The 24,526-nt window shown below is 42.4% G+C and overlaps 2 protein-coding genes across 2 annotated transcripts; both read right to left on the bottom strand.

Moving 5' to 3' along the window:
• Window positions 1-9,383: 9,383 nt before the first annotated feature.
• Window positions 9,384-10,328, bottom strand: LOC127054204 (olfactory receptor 52R1-like). The gene has a single exon (XM_050960259.1). The coding sequence runs from the start codon at window positions 10,326-10,328 to the stop codon at window positions 9,384-9,386; it is 945 nt and encodes a 314-aa protein (XP_050816216.1).
• Window positions 10,329-23,333: 13,005 nt separating this feature from the next.
• Window positions 23,334-24,326, bottom strand: LOC127044544 (olfactory receptor 52J3-like). The gene has a single exon (XM_050939552.1). It carries the CDS (start codon window positions 24,324-24,326, stop codon window positions 23,334-23,336), a length of 993 nt encoding a protein of 330 aa, XP_050795509.1.
• Between the last annotated feature and the right edge of the window lie 200 nt (window positions 24,327-24,526).

The following is a 24,526-nucleotide window of genomic DNA, read 5'->3' as shown; positions in this document are numbered from 1 at the left end:
CTTTTTTTTTCCCAAACAATCTTTAAATAAATCACTAAAGTGTGAAGGCCTTGGTCATTGGTTTTATCAAATATATGGCATTGTCTGTATTTGGATGTATTACAGGGGTAATAGTGTAATGGAGGAGGTGGCAGAGACAGTGACAACAAAGTGCCTTTAGTACTTATCATTTAAAAACTCAATTAGAGAGAGCAATACATACTGAAGTATTTATCCAAAACACAGGGCACAGCCTGTACAATAAACCCCAAAATCCAATCAATACCACATTCCCAAGCAGGGTCCCACAAATTTCTTCCTGCCAGTGTATAATTCTTTGTTTCTTCACCAGGATCAGTTCTTAATGTCCTTTCTAGTCAGGAATTCCTGGACTTTGGCAATTTCAGTGGAGTGAGTGTTCCTTCTTCTTTCCCAAAACAGTCGTGGTTCATCAGCCTACAGGGAAGAGGTTACCAGCACATTACCCTGTAATGGTTTTGATTCTTTTAGAAAAATTCAAAGGCACAGTAGATCTGTCAGTGGACAAGGGAGAGGTTACTAGCACTTCACCTTGTACTTTTTACCTACTGTCCAGAAGGCACCGTGGAGCTAGAAGGAGAAATGGCTAATCATCAGTAGGAGAATTCTCCTGAGGTGGAGGGGTCTTTTTGCAGTGAGAATCATGGGTCCAGGCAGTCAGTCTTTGGCACTTCACAGTGATGTTGCTAGTCAGCAGGACTTTCCAGCGTGGAGCCAGAGCAGTCTTTCGTTGGTGGACCTTTACATTGATCCAGTCTCCTGGTTCCAAGGAGTGGCAGGGCTGCTAGGGTCTTTGGCTAGCGCTTCTTTACCTGTGAGAAAAGAAACCTAACACATTTCATTAGTGCCTGGCAGTGTTTTGCAGATCTCATAGCTACTTGGGCACATTCAAGCCCCCCTTCCTTTTCTTGGTTGTCAGCCAAGTCTTAGCTGTGAGCAGTGTCCTTGAATGGAGTCAGTGTCTTATCTTTAGCTTGAGCATACTAGCTATATTTTCCCAGTTAACTCATTCTGCTCTTTTTCCTTCTCCCCTTCTTGGCTTCTTTTAACCTACAAAGGAAACTTCTACTCTTCACTCATACACCTTTTTCCCAACCATGAACATATAAACATTACCTTTATACAGTACATTAGTCTTAATATTCAACGTATGCCACATATACCCTTCCACTACAATCACTTTATACAGAGCTTTGGAGCAACAAGCCAGGACAAGCACACCCACTTTGAGGAGTTCACTCAATACAACCTCTAATCCAATAGCTTCCCACCATCTCTAGCCCTCTGCCTAGAAATCTGAGGTAACCAGAAGGATCCCATGTACAATATGGGGAGTGGGTTAACTTTTCATGTCCTTGCTTCCAAAGACTGTTTGTAGGCAAATTTTAACAACAATTTTTTAATTAACAATCTGGCCAATGAAATTTCTTTTCCTTACTTAAGGAAATGTATTAGACTTTAGTTTATCACATTCTCCTGATTTATCCAAACACTTTATATTCCAAAATTGAATAAAACAAGTATCTGCATTTAACCCTTCTATTTGATTTTAACTAGACTATCCTATGAAACTATTAAACATAACAATTTTGGCCACGAGACAAACACCACAAGACAGGACATAGAGCACAAAACATAATTCCTGTTGTGCCAGTAAATGCATGATACGTTGAATGCTGTTCAGCTGGCATCAGTTTTCTCTGATTATCTGAAAGACAAAAAAAACAGAGGTCTACCCCTTCTGGGCAGTCAATCATCACTTAAAATATACAAATACCCTTGTTGATTTCAGGCAAAACAGAGGAATTACCCCATATTTCCTTGTATTTGTTTCATAGGCAGCCCAGGTTTCAGTGGCTTCTACCTTATCAGTTAGATAATTTGCATTAATACAGATGCTTTCTGGCTTGCTTTTGGATCCAAAGCTATCCACAGCTTAAAGATTTTTACCTTAAAAGGGACATAATTAACTTTGCCAGAATTTTGATTGCTTTTTACTTTTAACTCTTGCTTTCAAACACTGAAAGAAAACATCACTACTTATAGTGCCCCTTAGAGCCTAATAAAATTTCAATTACATAGCACTGTATAAATTTCTTTAGCTAATTCAGCTAAATTGTTTATAGCCAAATGATTGCAATCTAATAATTTCTTTTTTTGAATTTATTTACAAACATTTCACAGACACCAAGAACTTTCCTCTTTAGCATTTTACAAAGTTCAACTGCTGTTCCCTCCAGCAACTACAGAGTTAACTTCTCACTCTCCCTTAAATCACTTGCTTGTCTCCCAACAGCCACTTTTATCAACTCAAATCACCATTTCAAGTATTGTCCTGGGTATTTGAAATCCCCATGCTTACACTTACTTACTCCTTTCTTCCACTACACCCTCAAAATTCTCCAACCTGTTTTGCAATCTTTCTGTCTGTTGCCTGCCTGCTTGGGCCCAATCCTGCTTATCTCGCTGAACCATCCCCTCCATGGGCACCAACTTGTTCCACTACCAGTTTAGCTAGGAGGGTGGGCTTCTCAACTAGCCCCCACCCCTCCTGGTCTCTTCCCTTAAACATTCTTACCCATAAGACTACCTGAGTCCTCCCTCGTGAGGCTTGCCACCTGGGCAGAAACGCATGGCCCATTGGCGTTTAACTATTCAATTTCCTCTTGTAGCAAACACACTGCTGTTATGGTGTATGATGAGCACAAATGGTTACATTTTGACAAGTCCCTGAAGGACCGGTACTTGCTTAGCCAGGGCTTCCTTTTCTACCTGGAAGTCCTATCTCAAGGCCTGCAACTTGCCCTGGGCGTAGGTTTGAGTTGCTGCCTGGTTCATGATCTATGCTCTTAATTGCTCAATTCTAGTTATCAAGTACACATCTCTTCCCTTTTCTCCAACTTCTCTATTGCCCAGTCCTGCTACAACTGGGGTAGATCCACCTGCCACCCTTCCCGGTCAACCAGAGTGGACAGAGGAATGCTAAACCCCTCTCCAGTTCTCAGACTTACTGCGGCTGAGAGTGGGCACTCCTTTAATCATGCAATCCTTAACATATAACATCAACAATACCAAGCAAAGCAAACCTAAAAATAACAAGGGTAAAACAAATAGATGGTGTAAATTCTGCAGGGCTCCCCCCGCTCTCAATTGCTCACCAAACTGTGACAAATTTCTGTTACCAATCTATCCCTTGTGTCAGGTGATCAGGCTGACACTGCAAGACGTTGGGGTAAGATAAAGAAAACACACCATATAACTGAATTTTAAAGCTTCATTAATAAAATAATAAAACAACAATGGAGAATGTTGGGAACGCTCCCACATCACTCAGGAAAAACATTAATGCCCCAAGCCCTACGCCATTTTCATACTCACACATGTCCAGACTGGCCACGTCTGTGTATAACGTTCAGAGAAGGGGGAGAGGTGGACAGGAGATTATCCTGTATACAGCTTGTCCAGAATTTCCAACATGCTTTCGCTCTTGGGAGGACTGTTCTTTTACATCCTGGAATCTCCTGCGGCATCTCTTTCAGAGATTCCAGTCCAGGTCGGCTGCCTGTGGTTTCTTCAGTATCACCAAGCCACACCGGCTCCAGGGCTGCAAAGGCACACTGTTGGATCTCACTGGACAGTTAAGCTTTGCAAATGTAATCTCACTTCTGTAACTTGTATTGTCTTTAGTTTGCCTCTGTCTATATTTTTTTCAACCAGCTGGGGCCGAAAGCAGTTTTTCTTTGTACTTAGCATAATCTGCGTTGATTCTTGACCTTGAACGCAGAGCAACTTTCTCTTTATCTCTGGTCCAAGCTGAATTTCTAATTAACCCGTTCCTTTCCTCAGTAGAAAAATTGCTCACACTGTCAGAGGCTTTTTGGTGATTAAAAGCTCCTCTTAGATGTATGATCTTATTTAGATTGAAGGTACCTTCTAGTGGGCATTGTTTAGATGGATTTTCACGCATGTAAAGATTCCAATACTCTAAATACCTGCAGGTTGTTGGACCATAATGTACGTACATGACATAAGATGGGGTACCCTTAGGGGGTGAGCTGGAATAATTAGACTGTCCCCCACCCATTTTCCACTTACACGCACAGGGAGGGTGCCCTGTCCGCGCTAGCGGCACATAAACTAAGAATCTCTCCCTACAGGGTACTCACACAGGAGAGGCTAACGAGGATGGCCACGACCCTCCTACATCTCCTTTCAGCAAAGAGCGTCGGCTAGTCTCTGGGAGACGGCGCCGCTTACTCTGATTGCATCCAGTGAGATGATCAGACTGTCAGTAGCCCACACGGAAAAGGAAAGGGGAAGGGAAGAAGGGTACACACGCTACTAGACCCAGGTAGCTTCCTCACCGGATGATGCCAGGCCGAGTCAGCCCACCGTGGGTCGGATCTTCTAAAGATCCACTAGTTACTGGGCTTGCGTTAGAGTAGTCCTGGTCATGAGCTTTCGCTTCACAGGGTACTCTAGGCGTCTTCCGGTAACAGTCACTCACACTAGTGTACACACACACACACCAAGGCCTTATTTCCAAATACCACGATGCATCTGTACCTTATGTCTGGACCCAATACCATGAGGCGGTATAACAACCCCTCTTGAGGCGGTAAAAACCCCTCAGCACCGGTGCATCTCTAACGCATCTCACTATGCATTACCTAATGCATTACCTTATGCATTACCTTGTTGGCCAACCCAGCAGTTTCCCAGTACTGCTATAAACTAACCTGATTGAGGCTTTCCCCCAATACCACTCTGCATCTGATCTTGCTGCACAGTCAATAAGTTCAGATGGCGTGAGCCCAATGGACACAGACGTCCCCACAGACAGTCCTCCTCCGACACCCCAATAGAGATTTCAAAAGGTCTCTTACCTCTATTGTGGCGCCATGGGGTTCGAAGGGGAATGATGCGTAGCAGCTGCCCGTGGGTCCGTGGGCGTTGCCATCCCGGACGAGCCCCCAAATATTTGGAGAAAAACTCAGTTCTCGCTTTTTGTTTGGGTGCAGAAAAATCAAATACTTTATTCTAACTCCAGCAATTGCAATAGAGGGAGGGAGTGCCCTAGGACACTGGGTCACCCCAGTCCCGGACAGGTCTCTCAACAGGTAAACAATTACAGCAAGCATTTCTACCTTTGTTACAGACAATAACAAGCAATAATACAGACAATAATGAGCAACAGCTGCATTTTATTTATACATAGGCTATCCTGCTATCTTATTTGCCCCATGTTGGGCGCCAGTCTACATATTTAATTATCAGTGCAAGGTCGTGATAACTTTTTACACAGTTCTTTCCTACTCGCCTTACACAATTCTTGCTTCTACAAATCTCACGTCATTAGGGTTACAATTAGCCTAACTCTTGCTAACAGACTGACATGCATTAAGATCCCCTACAAATCCTTGTCAATTCTTTTTCTTCTTCCACACAGGTCTGAGAGATCCTTTTGTATCTCTTCTCAGTCTACCTGGCACTTTACTGTCTTGAATAGTTTTGTATCATCAGCAAATTTTGCCACCTCATTGTTTACTAGGGCTGTCAAGTAATTTTTTTTTCAACATCCCCCTGGAGCATTCACTGGGATATGGTCAGAGCCCTCTAAGGTGTCCAAGGGCCAACTCCTGGAGCCCCGACTCCTCCTCCAGTTGGAGTCTATGTCTCTGCCGCAGCCATCACTCTGCTACCAGAGTCCCGTGTCTGGTCCTTGTGCCTCTGTCCTACTCCAGCTTCGTCTGGATCATCCAGCCCCTATGGTTTTAAAGGGCTGGACCGACAACTCCTCTCTCTCTTCCTTTTCTGGGGAGGTTCCATTCCTTCCATGTGCCCCCCTTTGCAGAAAAGGTGGAGAAAACTGTTTTTTATCTAGAAATGCAGTTACTCCCTTCTTCTGTTCAGGCGAGATCTCGTTAGGGCTGATAGCCTTTAATGACCAATTTATATATACACAGATGCCTCCTGCCCTTCAATAAAAAGAGGGTGAGCGAAGAGTAGAGGAAAATCACAAAGAAAAGGGATACAGATTGTTGATACAATCAAATGTGAATTAATAGGATTAAAATTTTGGCCCAACGTGGCAATCAAAAAAAGAGAAGAGAATGTTGGTAATTTTTTTTTAAGATAATTGGAGATATACCAATCTCCTAGAACTGGAAGGAACTTTGAAATGTCATTGAGTCCAGTCCCCTGCCTTCACTAGCAGGACAAGTACTGATTTGGCCCCAGATCCCTAAGTGGGCCCCTCAAAGATTGAACTTACAACTCTGGGTTTAGCAGGCTAATGCTCAAACCACTGAGCTATCCCTCCTCCCTGTCAATTCCATCATGTAGAAAGAATAGATAATAAGACAGAAAATATCGTATTACCTCTATACAGGTCTATGCTATGCCCACGTATTGAATCCTGAATGCAGATCTGGTCACCCCATCCCAAAAAAAGATATGTTGGAATTGGAAAAGGTACAGAGAAGGGCAACAATTGATTAGAGGTATTAAACGCATGAAGAGAGGAGGGTATGAGGTATGAGGTTTCCCTCCCCACTCTGAACCCAGAGTACAGATGCGGGGACCTGCATGAAAGGCCCCTTAAGCTTATATTTCACCAGCTTAGGTTACAATTCCCCAGTGCACAAATTCCTTTCCTTGTCCTTGGACAGTATTGCAGCCACTACCAAGTGATTAAACAAACATTCAGGGAGGGGCTACTTGGAGCCCTGCTCCCCTCAAATATCCCTCCAATCCCCTTTACTCCCTTTCTTGGGGGGAGGATTGAGAATAATATACCAACGAATAGGTTAACAAAGTGAGCACAGACCAAATCCCTGTTTTTTAGGACACTGAAAATCAATCAGGTTCTTAAAAGAAGAATTTTATTTAAAAAAGTAAAAGAATCACACCTGCAAAATCAGGATGAAAGATAACTTTACAGGTAAATAAAAACATTTTAAACCCAGAGGATTCTTTTCTTTTCTTTTTTTTTAAATAAAATTCTTCTTTTAAGAACCTGGTTGATTCTGTACCTCTGCGCAGGAGGAATTATATGTTACTGCATACATAAAAGATGTTACCCTTCCCTTTATATTTATGACAGAGGGATATCTATAATATCATGACAGGTGTGGGCAAATTGAATAAAGAAATGTTATATACTCCTTCAAATAACACAGTAACTACTTTTCACCCAATGAAATTAATAGGGAGCAGATCTAAAGCAAACAAAAAGAATTATTTATTCACAGTCAACCTGTGGAACTCTTGGCCAGAGGAGGTTATGAAGGCCAAAAGGATAACACAGTTAAAGTAAAATTAGTTCATGGAGTATAGGTAAATCAATGACTATTAGCCACGATGGCCAGGAATTTTGTCACTAGCCTCTGTTTGCCGGAAGCTGGGAGTGGGTGACAGGGCATGAATCACTTGATTATTACCTGTTCTGTTCATACGCTCTGAATCACATAACATTGATCATGGTCGGAAGACAGGATCCTGGGCTGGATGGATCATTGTCTTTACTCAGTATCTTCTTCTTATATAGAGCTCATATGTATCTGCCCCATGCTGTAACCCACTCTCCTCCCAAAGCTGAGATAGAAACCAGGAAGCTTGATGGAGTCTCTCTCTCGACAGAGTTATTAACAAAGTAAGACTAGACGGTGACATTGCACTCCATATGTTTTGTGGAAATATGCTTATGAAAGTAAATACAATGTAATTGGAATATGCTTTATAGAAAAGATCTCTTGTAACATATCATAACAAAGGTTATAACCTACTCAATATTTTCATCCTATTGATATGTATCATTTTTGTATCTGAAACTAGAAATATGAAGTATAACTCTGAGGTCCTATTATTCTCTTGCAAATTGTGGGCCACTAATGGTGGTTTAGAGTCTTGATGGCTTCCATTGACCCAGACAACTGGTTGTAAATGGCTTATTTATCTGCAAACCTTCCTGTGTAAGTGTGGGCCAACCCAGGAAAAATGTAGACTAGGGGGTCTTACAGTGACATGTGACCATGTCACATGATACTGGAATCAGTCTGAATCCTTTTACTTTTTTATTGATGAGGCGAGGGTGGGGACGAGCACAGACAAAAGTTTCCCACCTTGTGCCAAAGCTATAAAAGGGGGTGGAGCAGGACAAAGGAGGCGCCAGTCATGAGAAAACACCTGGTTACCACTGGAGATGTCTGCTGGATCTAACAAAGACTGTACCAGGGGAAAGGAATAGTCCCAGAGTAGGAAGGAGGCTGGCCTGTGAAGGAAACTTATTGGAACATCTTTGAGGGCGAGATATTTCCTCTAATCAGTTTCTTAATGTATTAGATTTAGATTTGCCTGTTTTTGCTTTATTTTGCTTTTTTGACTTACTTTCTTCTGTCTCTTATTACTTGAAACCACTTAAATACTACCTTTTACTTAATAAAATCACTTTTGTATATTAATAAACCCAGAGTAAGTAATTAATACCTGGGGGAACAAACAGCTGTGCATATCTCTCTATCGGTGTTACAGAGGGTGGACAATTTATGAATTTATTCTGTATAAGCATTATACAGATTGAAACAGATTTATTCAGGGTTTGGATCCCATTGGAAGCTGGGTGTCTGTGTGCTGGAAACAGGTAACTTGTTGAGCTGTTCCCAGTTAAGTCTGCAGCTTTGAGGATGTGGCCCAGGCCCTGAGTCTGTGTTGCAGCAGGCTGGCATGTCTGGCTCAACAAGACAGGTTTCTGCAAATCCCAAGCTGCCAGGGAAGACTGGCTCAGAGCTAATTTCAGCACATCAGGTGACAGTTTCAGGGGGATCTCTGTGACCGATCTTGTCACATATATATTAACATTTTAATCCTGAATGGTGTCCCCTATGTGACTTCCCACAAGATGTCAGTAACGGTTTGTATTAGAGCTGAGTGGCTCTACATTTGTACTGACACAAAACTAGATGGCAAAAGTGTCAACACCTACAAAATCTGAAATGGCTTCTGTACATCTGGGAGTGGGGAGAGTGGAGGTGAAAAGGATACAGTGAGTGACAAGGGGAGGGGAAGAGAGACACGAGCAACTGAAGTGGGGCCTTTGTGGGGAAGAGGCACAGCAGAGAAGGAGCCTTGGTGGAAGAGCCAGGGCAAGGGGGGGTTGCAGAGGTCCAACTTACATCAATTAAAAAGGGGCAAACCAGTGAATTATACATGGGTTGATTCCTCAGATTGCCATGCTGGCATAGCACAATAAGTTCACAAAAGGGTTTAACGTTTCTCTCACTGTCCAGGAATTGATTCAGGAAAGAGGGCCCAGCACCATGTTACCAGCCATCTCTGCACAGAGCCTGAGTACCAAGATAAAAAATTTAGGTCCTTTTACAAGTAAAGAACTTGAGCAGTCTGTCCCGGATCTGTTTTGTCCTCACCCCATAGATGATGGGGTGAAGCAAGGGGGGCACCAGAAGGTGCACATTGGCAATGAGAACAAGGACATGCAGGGGCACTTTGTGATCAAACCGACGTGTGGAAGAGAAGAACGCTGGAAGGTAGAAAGATAATATGCAACAAAGGTGGGAACTGCAGGTCCCAAAGGTTTTCAGCCGGGCGTCCTTTGTGGGGAGGCTGAAGATGGCCCTGAGGATTTGGATATAGGACATGGTGATAAAAGGCACATCCAGACCAATCACAGAGAATACCACAAAGAAGCCATAGTAGCTGCTGACATGGGTATCGGTACAGGCCAGCTTCGCTACAGCAAACTGATCACAGTAGGACTGGGGGATGATGTTGGTTCTGCAATATGACCACCACCTCACTAGGAACGGATAGGGCAATGCAAGTATGGTGCTGCGCAGCAGCACAGTCAGGCCAATCTTGGCCACAACAAAATTTGTGAGGGTGGTGGAATGTCTCAGGGGATCACAAATGGCCACGTAGCGATCCAAAGCCAAGGCCACAAATATCCCAGACTCCATCACTGAGAAGCAGTGAATGAAGTACATCTGGGTGAGGCAGGCACTGAAATTGATCTCCCTGGAATTGAACCAGAAAATGCTCAGCATTTTGGGCAAAGTGGCTGTGGACAGGACCAGGTCAGTGACGGCCAGCATACAGAGGAAATAGTACATGGGAGCACGGAGGCTCCGCTCCCTCTTTATGATGAACAGGATAGCGAAGTTCCCCAAGATGGCTATGACGTACATGGTGCAGAAGGGGATGGAGATCCAGACATGGGCCACCTCCAGTCCAGGAATGCCCAGCAGGATGAAGGTGGAGGGGTTGGTGATGTCGGTTGTGTTGGAATCAGACATGGAGTAGGGGAGAAGGTGTCCAACTCTGAGGCACGATGGTGTTGCCTGTATGTACCGTATGTTCCCCTGACTTCCTGTACGTGCCCAGGGTCTAGGGTGATGCTCACAGTTCAAATGCCTGGATGGAGAGACAATGTTAATATAAGACTCTACGTGCACTACTGGAGGCTGTTCTAGCGGCTGAAGCAGAATGGCTGCTCTTCACACACTGAGAAATTACATTTTCATAATTCAGGGAAATGAATTATGAACAACTGTCCCTTCTAATGCCAATTCCATATTTTATGATACTCTGTGCATCAGTAATTCCTACATGTCGGGGTGGAGGAACCTTAAAAGGCAGCAGTGGGAAACACAAGTGTGGATACTGGTTATCCGTCATTGTTCCTTAAGGAAATGAAACCCCGGCTAGATAAGTCACGTTGTAGGGAGTTACACGTTTATCTGATTCCTCAAAATCTGAAAGTGGAAACAAATCCAAACCTTTTAAAGACATGTGCTGGGGTAAACATCCCATCTAGAACATACCTCTTGGAAATGACCTGGGCATGATAGATAGCAACTCAACTGAAACACCTTCTCGGTCACAGCAGAGGGAAATGAAACACAATCTTTGCATTCTGAAGGAATGGGATAGAGAATAAACTCCTCTGGATATGTTCTGCTCTGGTCACCTGGTCACCTATATATAAATGATATAACAAAGCTAATGGGGATTTCCGAGACAGGCATGGGAATGGAGAACAGACTGAAAAGCCGAGGACTGTTTAGTTTAGAGAAGAGACAAACAAGGAGGCATATGGTGGAGGGGTGGGAAATAGGAAAGGAACTGATTCCATTCAAATTGACAAACAGAGAAGAGTTCCCAACTATACTATCTATAGACACTAAGTGCTTCAAAATCTCTAGTTTCCAAAAGCTGAGGAAAATTATCAGCAAAACTTATTGGGATGAAAAATTGAGACAAAAAATTCAAATAAAAATTGGGAGATTATTAGATAGCAAAAAATCGCAATTCCACAGTCAAGAAGGGTAAAAACTCGGTTCAGTTGCAAAGTGAAGGTCAAAATTCGGTGTGAGGGGAAACTATATAACAAATGTGAACAAGGGGAGATAAATATCCTGCAATATAAATGGGCATTTATGAAAATCAAAAAATGACTTCAAAGACATCAGTTAAATATCCATGGTTGGCAAAGCTAAGGCTCACGAAAAATGAGGTTATTAAGTATATTAAGAAGAAAATGAAGTTTTAGGTCAATTCCTGTGTTTTAAAAGTAAACTATTAAAAACTGAGGGCAAAGATTTGAAAAGTTTAGGAAACAATGGAAAATCTGCTGTGGGATTAGTTCAAGAAAAATAATCTAAGAACATAAATAATGTCAGTCAATAACAAGGTTTATGCAAAACTGGTCTTGTAAAGTAAACCTGAATTCATTCTTTTATTAGAGTAAATATTTGGTTTATCAAGGGAACTGTGCATATGTAATAAGCTTTGATTTTTCAATGCCATTTTAATTTATGAAGGAAAAACAGTGAGGTAAAATAATTAACACTCTACAATATCATTGGAGAACACATAAAATGGACCAAAGACTAGCTGACTGAGAGACCTCAGAAAACACGTGCAGTGACTGGGGCTTTTTCTAGTGCGGTAACGCAGGGATCAGTTCTGGACCTGATGTTATTCAATATTTTCATCACTGACCTGAAAGGAAATAGAAAATCAGTATAGATAGAATTTGTGGACAACCCAAAGATTGGCAGAGCACTGAAAATGAGGAAGACAGATAATGTGACCAGAATGAAAGTGTAAAAAATCGAGACTAGGCGGGGGGGAATAGGCTCTTATACAAGAAGAAGCTCCAAATATTGGGACTGTCCCTAAAAAATTGGGATATCTGGCCACACTAAGGACAGGGAAGACATATCTATTGATCTGGAGCATTGGTAAGAGTATTTACAGTGGTAAATCTGTTAATGCAGTCAGGGAATGCAGGCTTGACCCACAGTCTGGGGAACTATATTATGCAGTGCAATGACCCTGACAAGGATTTAAAGGTCATTGTTTAAAACCAACTCAAAACACCAAAAGGACTGATGCAATCCTCAGAGGCATAAAAAATGAAGTGATGAGTTGCAGCAGGGGGATGGATTTTACTTCTGTATGTGGCGAAACCAAATGCATCCAGTTCTGGGGTCCACATTTTAAAAGGATGCTGGAAAACTGGAGAGAGTGCCGAAAAAAGCCACAAAAATGATTGGAGGCTGGAGAAAATGCTGGACCGTGAGAGACTTGCAGGGTTTCATCTCTTTAACTTATAAAAATATTATCAAGCGGACACTTCCATGGAGAGAAGCCTGTGCATAGCAATAGCCTCTGTAGTCTAGAGGAGAAAGACAAAACAAGGCCCAGTGAGTGGAAGCTGGATGTGGACAAATTCCAGCTGGAAATAATAGCCAATGCTGAGCAATGAGGGTGGCTAACCATTGGAACAAACTGAGAAGGGAAGTGGTGGATTCTCCAATATTCCATGTCAGCAGATCCAGACCGAATGCTTTATTGTAAAATGTGCCTAAAGGCTTGTCTACAATTAAAATGCTATAGCAGCGCTGCCTTAATGTTTCTGTGTAGACACTACTTACACCATAGGCAGGGTTTCTTTCATAAGCATAGCGTCATAGGTTTCACCCCTACTCTGGACTTTAGGGTACAGATATGAGAACCTGCATGTACACTTCTAAGCCTAACTGCCAGCTTAGATCTGATTTTGCTGCCACCACTCCCAAATACTGACTCCCTTCTCTGGATAGTCTTGAGAGACTCCTCCATCAAGTCCCTGGTGAACACTGATCCAAATCCCTTGGATCTTAAAAAAAGAAAGAATTACTCCTTCCCCCTCCCTTTACCCCCCCCACCAATCCCTGGTGAGTCCAGATCCAATTCCCTTGGATCTAAAAAATAGGGGAAAAATCAATCAAATTCTTAAAAAGAAGGCTTTTAACTAAAGGAAAGAAAGGTAAAAAAAAAAAAACCTCTGGGAGACAGCATACAAGCTGATCTCACAGACAACAGATTTAAAACACAGGATGTTCCCCTGGGCAAAACCCTTAGTACACACAATACCCAAATGTGATTATTTCCCTAATTGAACAAAAACAAGCTACAAAAGAAAATAAACATAAACCTATTTATCTCTTTCTAAAATTTACTACTCTGATAAGAGGCTGGTTCCTTGATCTTTTTCACTCTGGCTGAAACTGAAACTGGCTAAACAAAGGAAAACTTGCCTCCTTCCTTTTGAAACATCTTGTTCCCTCATTGGTTCCTCTGGTCAGGTGTTAGCTAGGCTAGGTGAACTTCTAAACCCTTTACAGGTAAGAGAGGCATTAACCCTCAACTATTTGTTTATGACACATAGGTAATCCACTTACTCAAGAGGTGATATCTAGGTGGATGAAAGAATTCTTCCGCCTACCTTCTCATGAAAAAGATGACAAAATGGTGGAATACAAGCATTATAATCTAAGACAGAAAGAAATAGGTATGTTAAGTTTAGAGAAGAGGAGATTAAGGGAGGCTGTGATAGCAGTCTTCAAATACTTCAAAAGGTTGCCATAAAGAGCTGGAAGAAAGTTGAGGGAGGGAGAAGAGGCAATGTATTCAAACTCCAGGATAGCAGATTTAAATTAAATCCCATGAAAAATTTCCTAACTGTAAGAAGAGGAGGACAATGGAGCAGGTTGCCAGTGTAGTCGTGGTAGTCAGGATAGTCATGAAAGCTCCTTGAAGAGCGGTTTTCTAAGGAAGTGTGGATAGCCATCAATCTTCGATGACTAAGACACAACAAATCCTGCATCTTGGCAGAGGGATAGAGTAAATGACTCTTCAGGTCCCTTCTAACCCCGTGGTCCTATGAATTTATGATGTAAAATCCTAGTGTAGACCCAGCCTTAGTCACACACAGTCTTTGCATCAATACAGGGATAGCTGGGTGAAAATTAACAGGCTTGTGTTACAGAGAAGGTATGACTGGATATTCTAGTGGTCCCGTCTGACATTAAACCATATGGATCTATCAATAAAGAAAGTAGAAAAGTAGAGCAGGCAAATATCTTTACTGTGTCTCATAACACACAGACAAGGGAACATTCAGTTACATTTCAAGCCTGAACATACAACACTGATAAAAGAACCTTGTTACCATAATGCATATTTGACCTGTGGAACTTCTTGCCACTGACATTATTGGAGTGAAGAGCTGAACTGAATGGGATACACAAGTGGTTTGGCCATTGTATGTGGTGGTGGTGGCACGACCTTTAGTGAAGACTGTCTGACACCTTCAATAAGAAGACCTCATTTTCAGCTGCTTATAAGTTTGCCAAATTTTAGGTATTTGGACTGAAATTTCCCTAGCTGCATGTCTGCTTCCAGCAGAATTGTTTTTGACAGTTTCCAGAATAACAGTTCAGCTGACTTCTCAAAGGAAACTAGGAGAAAATATGTCTTGCCCATGCTGATTTTTTTTTCGAATTGTTCCAGTGAGGAGCCTCCCTAGCACCTCCTTGCATTCCAGCAGATAAAAGTCAGGTAACAGATCCCCAATTAAAAGCCACAGCTCTGAAATATAAGAGGAGAAGGTGACAGTGCCTGTGCACTAACACACAGATAACTCCTGAAGTCTTTATTCAGTTCTGACTCCAATGGTAGTTTTGCCTCATTGGGACCCGAACTAAATACAGGCCACGGTTTCAGAATTCAGCCTTGTATTGTACAGCTCCTAACACCTTTTATCCTGAAGTATCCACTGTGGCACTGAAATGCAGACACTTCGGAGCCACAGACCATCAGCTGGAATGGGCAGGGGTACATAGAGAAGAGTGACATTTTAGCCAAAGATACCGGAGGAAACTTTACACCTGAGGCAAGGACCCTGGGATGTGTAATGGCTGCACGGAGTGTAAAATACCACAGACTTACTCTCTATCCCATCACACCCATGTTGCACTCGGTTTGTCAAGAGGTGACCTCCTCAGCAAGTGATGGGTACCTGTGAATTCCGAAGCAGAAGTGCCATTTCTGGGAATCCCCTTCAAGTAGCCGTGTCCCACGTCTCTCTTACCCCAGCATCGGCAGCCAAGAGCCAACACAGGGATCTGCAACATTTATAGTATAGTTCTATGCAATCCTAGTGAGGTTTATTCGGCCTCTAGGGGAGAAGCAGCATCTGAATGGAAAGAGGCTGGAGACAAGCCTGTCTCCGCTTCTCTGCTAATTATGCAGCTTAAAGAGTAAACAGTAATTAAAGCAGCTTCTGAAAAGGAGATGAGAACTCTTTAATTCTGTGCTGAGACAGAGGGAAATTGGCTGTTTTCTGTATTTGTATATATTTGTATATATTTAAAAAATAGAGTTGATAAGGAAGGAAACTAGGGATAATGCCTGGAGCGCCATAGGGTCTGAAGCCCTGTGAATGCTCAGCAGGGATAGAGAGATGTAGACAGACAGATCTGGAGAGAGATGACTTGGGGGGAGGACAAAAAGGCTTGCTGTAAATACAGAGGGCTTTGGTATCAGCAATCAGAAATTCTCATCAGTAACTATCATTACATTGTGCAACACCTTTCACAGAAGAATCTTGAAAACACCTATCAAAGGAAAGTCATTTTGAACATATCCCCATTGTACAGACTGGTAAACTGAGGCACAGGGAGACAGGACTTGGCCAAGGTCACACAGAGATTGAGTGGCAGGATGACAGGAAAAAAAGACTTTCCTGCCTTAGTCAATCATTTTGTGAGATGTGTCGGAAAGGCTGCATGAGCAGACCCTGAGTCTGTATGATCCTTTCATGGTGAATCTGAGGTTTTCTGAACTTACTGGCATTTGTGAGCTCCCCACTTCCAGGAAGGATGAACTATGGGTGTCTACGTCTGCTCCCATTCAGATACCTGCTGACAAATCATACTCACTGGGGTTACTTCGGGGGAACAGACTTAGTAAAAGCAACACCAATAAAATGTTCCTGGGGACAGTGGCCTTGTCTTCCCCCCAAAGATGCCATGGAAAAAGGGACACCCTACAGACAGGATAGAGACTGGATAAGTGTTTGCACCGGATTTGTTCTTGCCCTCTCTGTTCATTTCCTCCCAGTCTCTCCCCGCTGGAACTGAAATTCAATGTTTCAGGTTCAGTCAGACTTCCCAGGACTGCCCCGGCTTCAGGGCTTTTGGATTCCTATAGCTGAACTCTCTGCCTCCTCATCAGGCAAATCTGAGGTATTTCTCCTGTGCAGAGCACCCAAGCTTTTAAGTACTGGAATGAGACTGAACAAATGTTCCTGCCTGTACTGAACAGGGATGCTGTATCCACCTGTATTCAAGTTACTAACACTCTGTAGCTGGAAACCATAGTTTGACCTTCATCTGTAGCTATGGCAAAAGGGTGCTAGGACTTGATTTATTTTCTGTGTCAATAGACTCATAGGGTTGAATGTCAGAATGGACCATTAGATCATCCAGAATGACATCCTGTATAACGTGCACCATTATATTTCATGAATATACCCCTTTACTGAGCTCCATAACTAGAGTATGATTAAGACCTGGTCTACACCAGTGTAATCCCCTGCCAGGAGACAGGATTTTTTGCATCTAAACCATCCTAGACAGATGACTATCCATCTTTTTTTGGAAAAGCTCCAGTGAAGGTGCTTCCACGACCTCCCAAGGCATCTAGTCCATTGTCACCTAATTTCAATTTATAGAAACTTGTTAGGAAAGTATGTACATGGTAATTAGGGTCATTCCATGTTAGATAATCTAAAGCTTTAAATGTAGACTTGTATTGTGAGATGAGAGTGACTCTAGTAGTCTGCTTACCTCTAGTGAGATAGAGCTGAACCATGTAACCAAATGGTTCCTGTGTAAGGCTGTATTCTTTTAATTCAAAGTTCAAAAGGAAATATTATTGGATAAAAATTGGGTGTAATAATATCATTGACCACATGTCTCTCTAATCTTTGTGGTAAACTGTCTACAAACTGCTGAATGTATAATTATGTTATTTTAATCCAGGAAGTTAATTACTGGTGATGTTTAGGAAATATAATGTTACTTCCAAAGCTGATTGTTCACCTGAAGACAGTTGTGCTGCCAAGGAACTGTATATTGGGATCCTGGGACCTGATCCTTTTTATTTCAGATCTGATAAGCTTCATCAGGGTAAGCTAGAGACACAAGACTGTGGTCTCTAGTTACACCCCAGATCTCCCTGATATTGAATACCTTGACATTGGACAATAATCTATGGATTAAATTGAGAAGGAACTCTGTGCTAATCTGAAGCACACCATCTGTACTATGAAACTGAATTGTCTGTCTGTATAATGATTTTTTAATGAATACTATCTTTCTTTTTTTTTTTTTTTTTTTTACTAAATCTTAATTCAGTTAATAAGAATCGGCTGTAGAGTGTATTTGGGTAAGATCAGAAATACTTGCTGATCTGATCTGGGACGTGATGTGACAATCTTTAGAGGTTGATAGAACATTTTTAAAGTATAGAATTATAGAATATTAGAGATTGAAGAGACCTCAGGAGATCATCTTTTCCAACCAGTGCTCAAAGCAGGACCAACTCTACCGAAATCATCCCAGCCAGGGCTTTGTCAAACCAGGCCTTAAAAACCTCTAATGATGGAGATACCACAACTTCCCTAGGTAATTTCGCCACCCTCCGAGTAAAATAGTTTTTCCTAATATCCAACCTAGACCTCTCCCACTGCAACTTGACATCGTTGCTTTTTGTTATGTTCTCTGCCACCTTTGAGAACAGCCTAGCTCTAACCTCTTTGGAAACCCCCTTTAGCCAGTTGAAAGCTGTAATGAAATCCCCCGTCACTCTTCTCTTGTACAGACCAAATAAGCCCAGTTCCCTCATCCTGTCCTCGTAAGTCATGTAAATCAGCCCTGTAATCGTTTTTATTGTCCTCCTATGGTGTCAAGATTCCTTCCCTAATCTGAACTTTAGGGTACAGATGTGGGGACCTGCATGGACACTTCTAAGATTAATTACTAGCTTAGATCTGGTATTACTGCCACCATCCAGAATTTTCAGTGTCTGGATCACTCCCTTTCCCCTCAAAACCTTCCCCTCTCTGGGTAGCCTTGAGAGACTCCTTCACTAATTCCCTGGTGAGTCCAGATTCAATCCCTTGGATCTTAGAACAAGGAGAAATTAACCATCCTCCCGCCTTTCTCCCACAAATCACTGGTGAGTCCAGATCCAATCCCCTTGGATCTAAATACAAGGAGAACTCAATCAGGTATTAAGAAAAAGGCTTTTAATTAAAGAAAAGAAAGGTAAAAGAAAACCCTCTGGGAGAGATTAGCATACCAGCTACTCTCATAGACAACAGATTCAAAACACAGAGGATGTTTCCCTGGGCACAAATTTAGTTACACAAAAAAAAATACCTAATTTGATTCTACTTCTAATTGCATAAGACAGGTTACAAAGAAATAAACATAAACCTATTTATTCCTTTCTAAAACTTATTACTCTGATATGACGCTGGTTCCTTGATCTTTTTCACTCTAGCTGAAACTGAAACTCTCAACAAAGGAAAAACTTCCCTCTTTCCTTTTGAAACATCTTGTTCCCCCATTGGTCCCTCTGGTCAGGTGTTGGCTAGGCTAGGTTAACTTTTTAACCCTTTACAAGTAAAAGAGGCATTAACTTTAACCATCTGTTTATGACAAATGGACTCTCTGCAGTTTGTCCCCATCTTCTCTGTAGTGAGGGGGGGGAACCAAACTGGACATAATACTCCAGATGTGGCATCACCAGTTTCAAATAGAGGGGAATAATCATTTTCCTTATTCTACTGGCCATGCGCCTTCTAATGCAGCTCAATATGGCTTTAGCCTTCTTGGCAACAAAGCACACTCTTGACTTACGGGCAGCTTCTCATCCACTGTAATCCCTGGGTTGTTTTCTGCAGAACTGCCACTTAGCCAGTTGGTCTGCAGCCTGTAGCAATGCATGCAGGACTCTGCATTACTCTTGTTGAACATCATCAGATTACTTTTGTCCATATCTGCCAATTTGTCTAGGTCACTGTGGATCCTATCCCTACCCCCAAGGGTATCTATCTCTGCCTCAAGATTAGTGTCATCCACAAACTTGCTGAGGGTGAAATCCATCTCATCATCTAGATCATTAATGACTATGTTGAACAAAACAAGCCCCATCACTGACCCCAGGGCACTCTGCTTGATATAATCATCATTATACTTGACTTTTCTATCTTGTACCAAAAGCTGGGTTGCTGCAGGTGAATTGTATTTTGTTTTCTGTGTAATCAGTAAATCATTGTGAAAGTTGTTCTGTTGCTGGCTTGCGAAATCCAAGTGTTAGAATAACCACCCATTTGAGTCAGTTCCAGTCTTCGCAGTTTGCCCTAATTGGTTAATCTCACTGTGGGCCACCCTGGAATCCCAGGCACAGGATGCTAAAATAATTCTTTTACTTTAGAGAGCACAAGAGACAACCTCAACCAGGTGAACACAACCATGTCCTACTTCAGTGACCTTGAGAACGATCATACTGGGTCAGACCAAAGATTTTTCTAGTTCAGTGTCCTGTCTTCTGACAGTGGCCATGCCAGGTGGCACAGAGGGAATGAAAAGAACAGGTAATGTCTGCCAGCGCCTATTACCAGCTTCTTGCAAACAGAGGTTAGGGACAACACCTCTGCTCATCTTAGCTGTTATCCATTAATGGACCAATCCCCCATGAATATGTCTAGTTCTTTTTGGAACCTTGTTATAGAATTGGCCTTTACAACATCCTGTGGCAAAGAGTTCCACAGACTCACTGTGAGATTCGTGAAGAAGAACTTCCTTTTAATTGTTTTAAACCTGCTGCCCATTACTTTCATTTGGTGGCCCCTAGTTCTTATATTTTGGGAACATGTGTCAAGGTTCCTTCTCAACTCTGAACTCTAGGGTACAGATGTGGGGACCTGCATGAGAACCTCTAAGCTTAATTACCAGATTAGATCTGGTTTTGCTGCTGCCACCCAAATCATTTAAAAGTTACTTGGGAAACTCTGGCTACCTCCCCTCAGAATATCTTCCTACACCAATTCCCTGGTGAACACTGATCCAAATCCTTGGATCTTAAAACAAGGGGAAATTAACCATCCCCCCTCCTTTCCCCCTCCCACCAATTCCTGGTGAGCCTAGATCCAATCCCCTTGGATCTTAAAACAAGGAAAAATCAATCAGGTTCTTAAAAAGAAGGCTTTTAATTAAAGAAAGAAAGTTAAACATTATCTCTGTAAAATCAGGATGGAAAATACTTTACAGAGTGATCAGATTCAAAGAGCCCAGAGGAACCCCCGCTAGCCTTAGGTTCACAGTTATAGCAAACAGAGATAAAATCCTCTCAGCAAAAAGGAACATTTACAAGTTCAAAGATAACAAAGATAAAACTAACAAACCTTGCCTGGCTGTTACTTACAAGTTTGAAATATGAGAGACTGGTTCAGAAAGATTTGGAGAGCATGGATTGATGTCCGGTCCCTCTTAATCCCAAGAGTGAACAAACCCAAAACAAAGAGCACACAAACACAAGCCTTTCCCCCACCAAGATTTGAAAGTATCTTGTCCCCTTATTGGTCCTTTGGGTCAGGTGTCAGCCATGTTACCTGAGCTTTTTAACCCTTTACAGGTAAGAGGATTTTCGTGTCTCTGGCAAGGAGGGATTTTATACTATTGTACACAGGAGAGCTTTTACCTTCCCTTTATAGGTATGACAACAAGTAAATAACTTTTATTCACTTTCTCCACACCAGTCATAATTTTATATACATTGATCATATCCCCCCTTAGTCTCCGCTTTTCCAAGCTGAAAAGTCCTAGCTTCTTTGATCTCTGCTCATATGGGACCCAGTCCAAACCCCTAATCATTTTAGTTGCCCTTCTCTGAACATTTTCTAATGCTAGTATATCTTTTTCGAGATGAGTAGGATTGGTCCTAGGACTGACCCTTGGGGAACACCACTAGTTACCCCTCTCCATTCTGAAAATTTACCATTTATTCCTACCCTTTGTTTCCTGTTTTTTAACCAGTTCTCAGTCCATTACAAGATCTTCCCTCTTAGCCCATGTCAACTTCATTTACCTAAGAGGGTTTGGTGAGGGACCTTGTCAAAGGCTTTCTGGAAATCTAAGTACACTATGCCAATTGGATCCTCCTTGTCTATATGTTTGTTGACCCCTTGAAAGAACTCTAATAGATTAGTAAGACACAATTTCCCTTTACAGGAACCGTGTTGACTTTTGCCCAACAAGTTATATTCTTCTATGTGTCTGACAATTTTATTCTTTACAATTGCTTCAACTAATCTGCCTGGTCCTGATGTTAGACTTACCGGTCTGTAATTACTGGGATCACTTCTAGAGCCCTATTTAAATATGGGCATTACATTAGCTATCTTCCAGTCATGGGGTACAGAAGCTGATTTAATGGACAGATTACAAACCATAGATAATAGTTCTACAAATTCACATTTGAGTTCTTTCAGAACTCTTGCGTGAATGCCATCTGGTCCCAGTGATTTGTTACTGTTAAGTTTATCAATTAATTCCAAAGCCTATTCTAGTGACACTTCAATTTGTAATGATTCCTCAGATTTGTCACCTACAAAAGCCAGCTCAGGTTTGGGAATCTCCCTAACATCCTCAGCCATCAAGACTGAAGCAAAGAATTCATTTAGTTTCTCCGCAGTGACTTTCATCTTTAAGTTCTCCTATTGTATCTCGATCATGAAGAGGCCTCACTGGCTATTTAGGAGGCTTCCTGTTTCTGATGTACCTAAAAAATTTTATTATCTTTTGAGTTTTTGGCTAGCTTTTCTTCAAACAATTTTTTGGCTTTTTCTTATTCCATTTTTACTCTTAACTTGGCATTGTTTATGCTTCTTTATATTTACTTCACTAAGATTTGATTTCCACTTTTTAAAAGATGACTGTTTATCTCTCACTGCTTCTTTTACATGGTTGTTAAGCCACAGTGGCTCTTTTTTAGTTCTTTCACTGTTTTTTTTTTAATTTGGCATATGTATTTAAGGTGTCCTTCAAAAGTGTCCATTCGGCTTGCAGGGATTTCACTCTAGTCACTGTATCTTTTAATATTTGTTTCTCAGAGTGAAACAGATTTATTTGAAGATTGGATCCCATTGGGAACTGGGTGTCTGGGTGCTGGAAACAGGTAACTTGTTGAGCTGTTTTCAGTTAAGTCTGCTGCTTTAGGGGCGTGGCCCAGGCCCTGGGTCTGTGTTGCAGCGGGCTAGCATGTCTGGCTCGGTAACACAGGGTTCTGGAATCCCAAGTTGTCAGGGAAGACTGGCTCAGGGGTAATTTCAGCACATCTGGTGACAGTCCCAGGGTGATCTCTGTGACCAATCGTGTCACATATACATTAAAATTTTAATTCTAAATGGTGCTCCTTAAGTGACTTTCCACAAAATATCAGGACATGTTTGTGTTGGAGCTGAGTTGGTTTAACACTCATTTACATTTCTTTCCTTGATATAGGAATTAGATACATTTCTTCTGCCACAAAACAAGATGGTTAGAGTGGCAACGCCTAACAAAGTCTGAAATGGCTCCCATACGCTTGGAGGTGGGGAGAATAGAGGTGAAAAGGACACAGTGAGTGACAAAGGGAGGGGAAGAGAGAAGCGAGCAACTGAAGTGGGGCCTTTGTGGAGAAGAGGCACAGCAGGGAAGGAGCCTTGGTGGAAGAGCCAGGGCAAGGGGGGGTTGCAGAGGTCCAACTTACATCAATTAAAAAGGGGCAAACCAGTGAATTATATACATGGGCTGATTCCCCAGATTACCATACTGGCATAGCACAATAAGTTCATTAAAGGGTTTAATGTCTCTCTGACTGTCCAGAAATTGATTCAGGAAAGAGGGCCCAGCATCATGTTACCAGCCATCTCTGCACAGAGCCTGAGTACCAGGATAAAAAAAATAGGTCCCTTTACGAGTAAAGTGCTTGAGCAGCCTGTCCCGGATTTGTTTTGTGCTCACCCCATAGATGATGGGGTGAAGCAAGGGGGGCGCCAGAAGGTACACATTGGCAATGAGAACAAGGACATGTAGAGGCACTTTGTGGCCAAACCGGTGTGTGAGGGAGGAGAAGAATTCTGGAAGGTAGAAAGATAATATGCAACAAAGGTGGGAACTGCAGGTCCCAAACGTTTTCAGCCGGGCGTCCTTTGTGTGGAGGCTGAAGATGTCCCTGAGGATCTTGATATAGGACACGGTGATAAAAAGCACATCCAAACCTATCACAGAGAAGAGCACAAAGAAACCATAGTAACCACTGAGGTGAGTGTCACCACAGGCCAGATTCACCACAGCCATGTGCTCACAGAAGGAGTGGGGGATGAGGTTGGTTCTGCAGTATGGCCAGCGCCTCACTAGGAAGGGATAGGGCAATGCACTTATGCCACAACGCAGCACCACGGCTAGTTCAATCTTGGCCACAACAGAATTTGTTAGGATGGTGGAATGTCTCAGAGGATCACAAATGGCCATGTAGCGATCCAAAGCCATGGCCACCAAGATCCCAGAGTCCATCATTGTAAAGCAGTGAATAAAGTACATCTGGGTGAGGCAGGCACTGAAATTGATCTCCCTGGAATTGAACCAGAAGATGCTCAGCATTTTGGGCAGAGTGGCCGTGGACAGGATCAGGTCGGTAACAGCCAGCATACAGAGGAAATAGTACATGGGAGCACGGAGGCTTTGCTCCATCTTTATGATGAACAGGATAGTGAAGTTCCCCAAGATGGCTATGGCATATATAGTGCAGAAGGGGATGGAGATCCAGACATGGGCTGCCTCCAGGCCAGGAATGCCCCTCAGGATGAAGGTGGAGGGGTTGGTGATGTCGGTTGTGTTGGAATCTGACATGGAGTAGGGGAGAAGGTGTCCAACTCTGAGGCACAAGGCTGTCACCTGTATGTACCGTGCGTTCCCCTGACTTCTTGTACGTGCCCAGTCTCTAGGGTGATGGTCACAATTCTAATGCCTGGATGGAGAGACAATGTTAATATAAGACAGTACACGCACTACTGGAGCCTATTCTCATGGGTGAAGCAGATTGGTCACTC

This window comes from Gopherus flavomarginatus, chromosome 1 (genome assembly GCF_025201925.1).
Source record: "Gopherus flavomarginatus isolate rGopFla2 chromosome 1, rGopFla2.mat.asm, whole genome shotgun sequence".
In the NCBI taxonomy this organism is placed as follows: Eukaryota; Metazoa; Chordata; order Testudines; family Testudinidae; genus Gopherus; species Gopherus flavomarginatus.
This window is presented reverse-complemented; position numbering and strand designations above follow the sequence as displayed.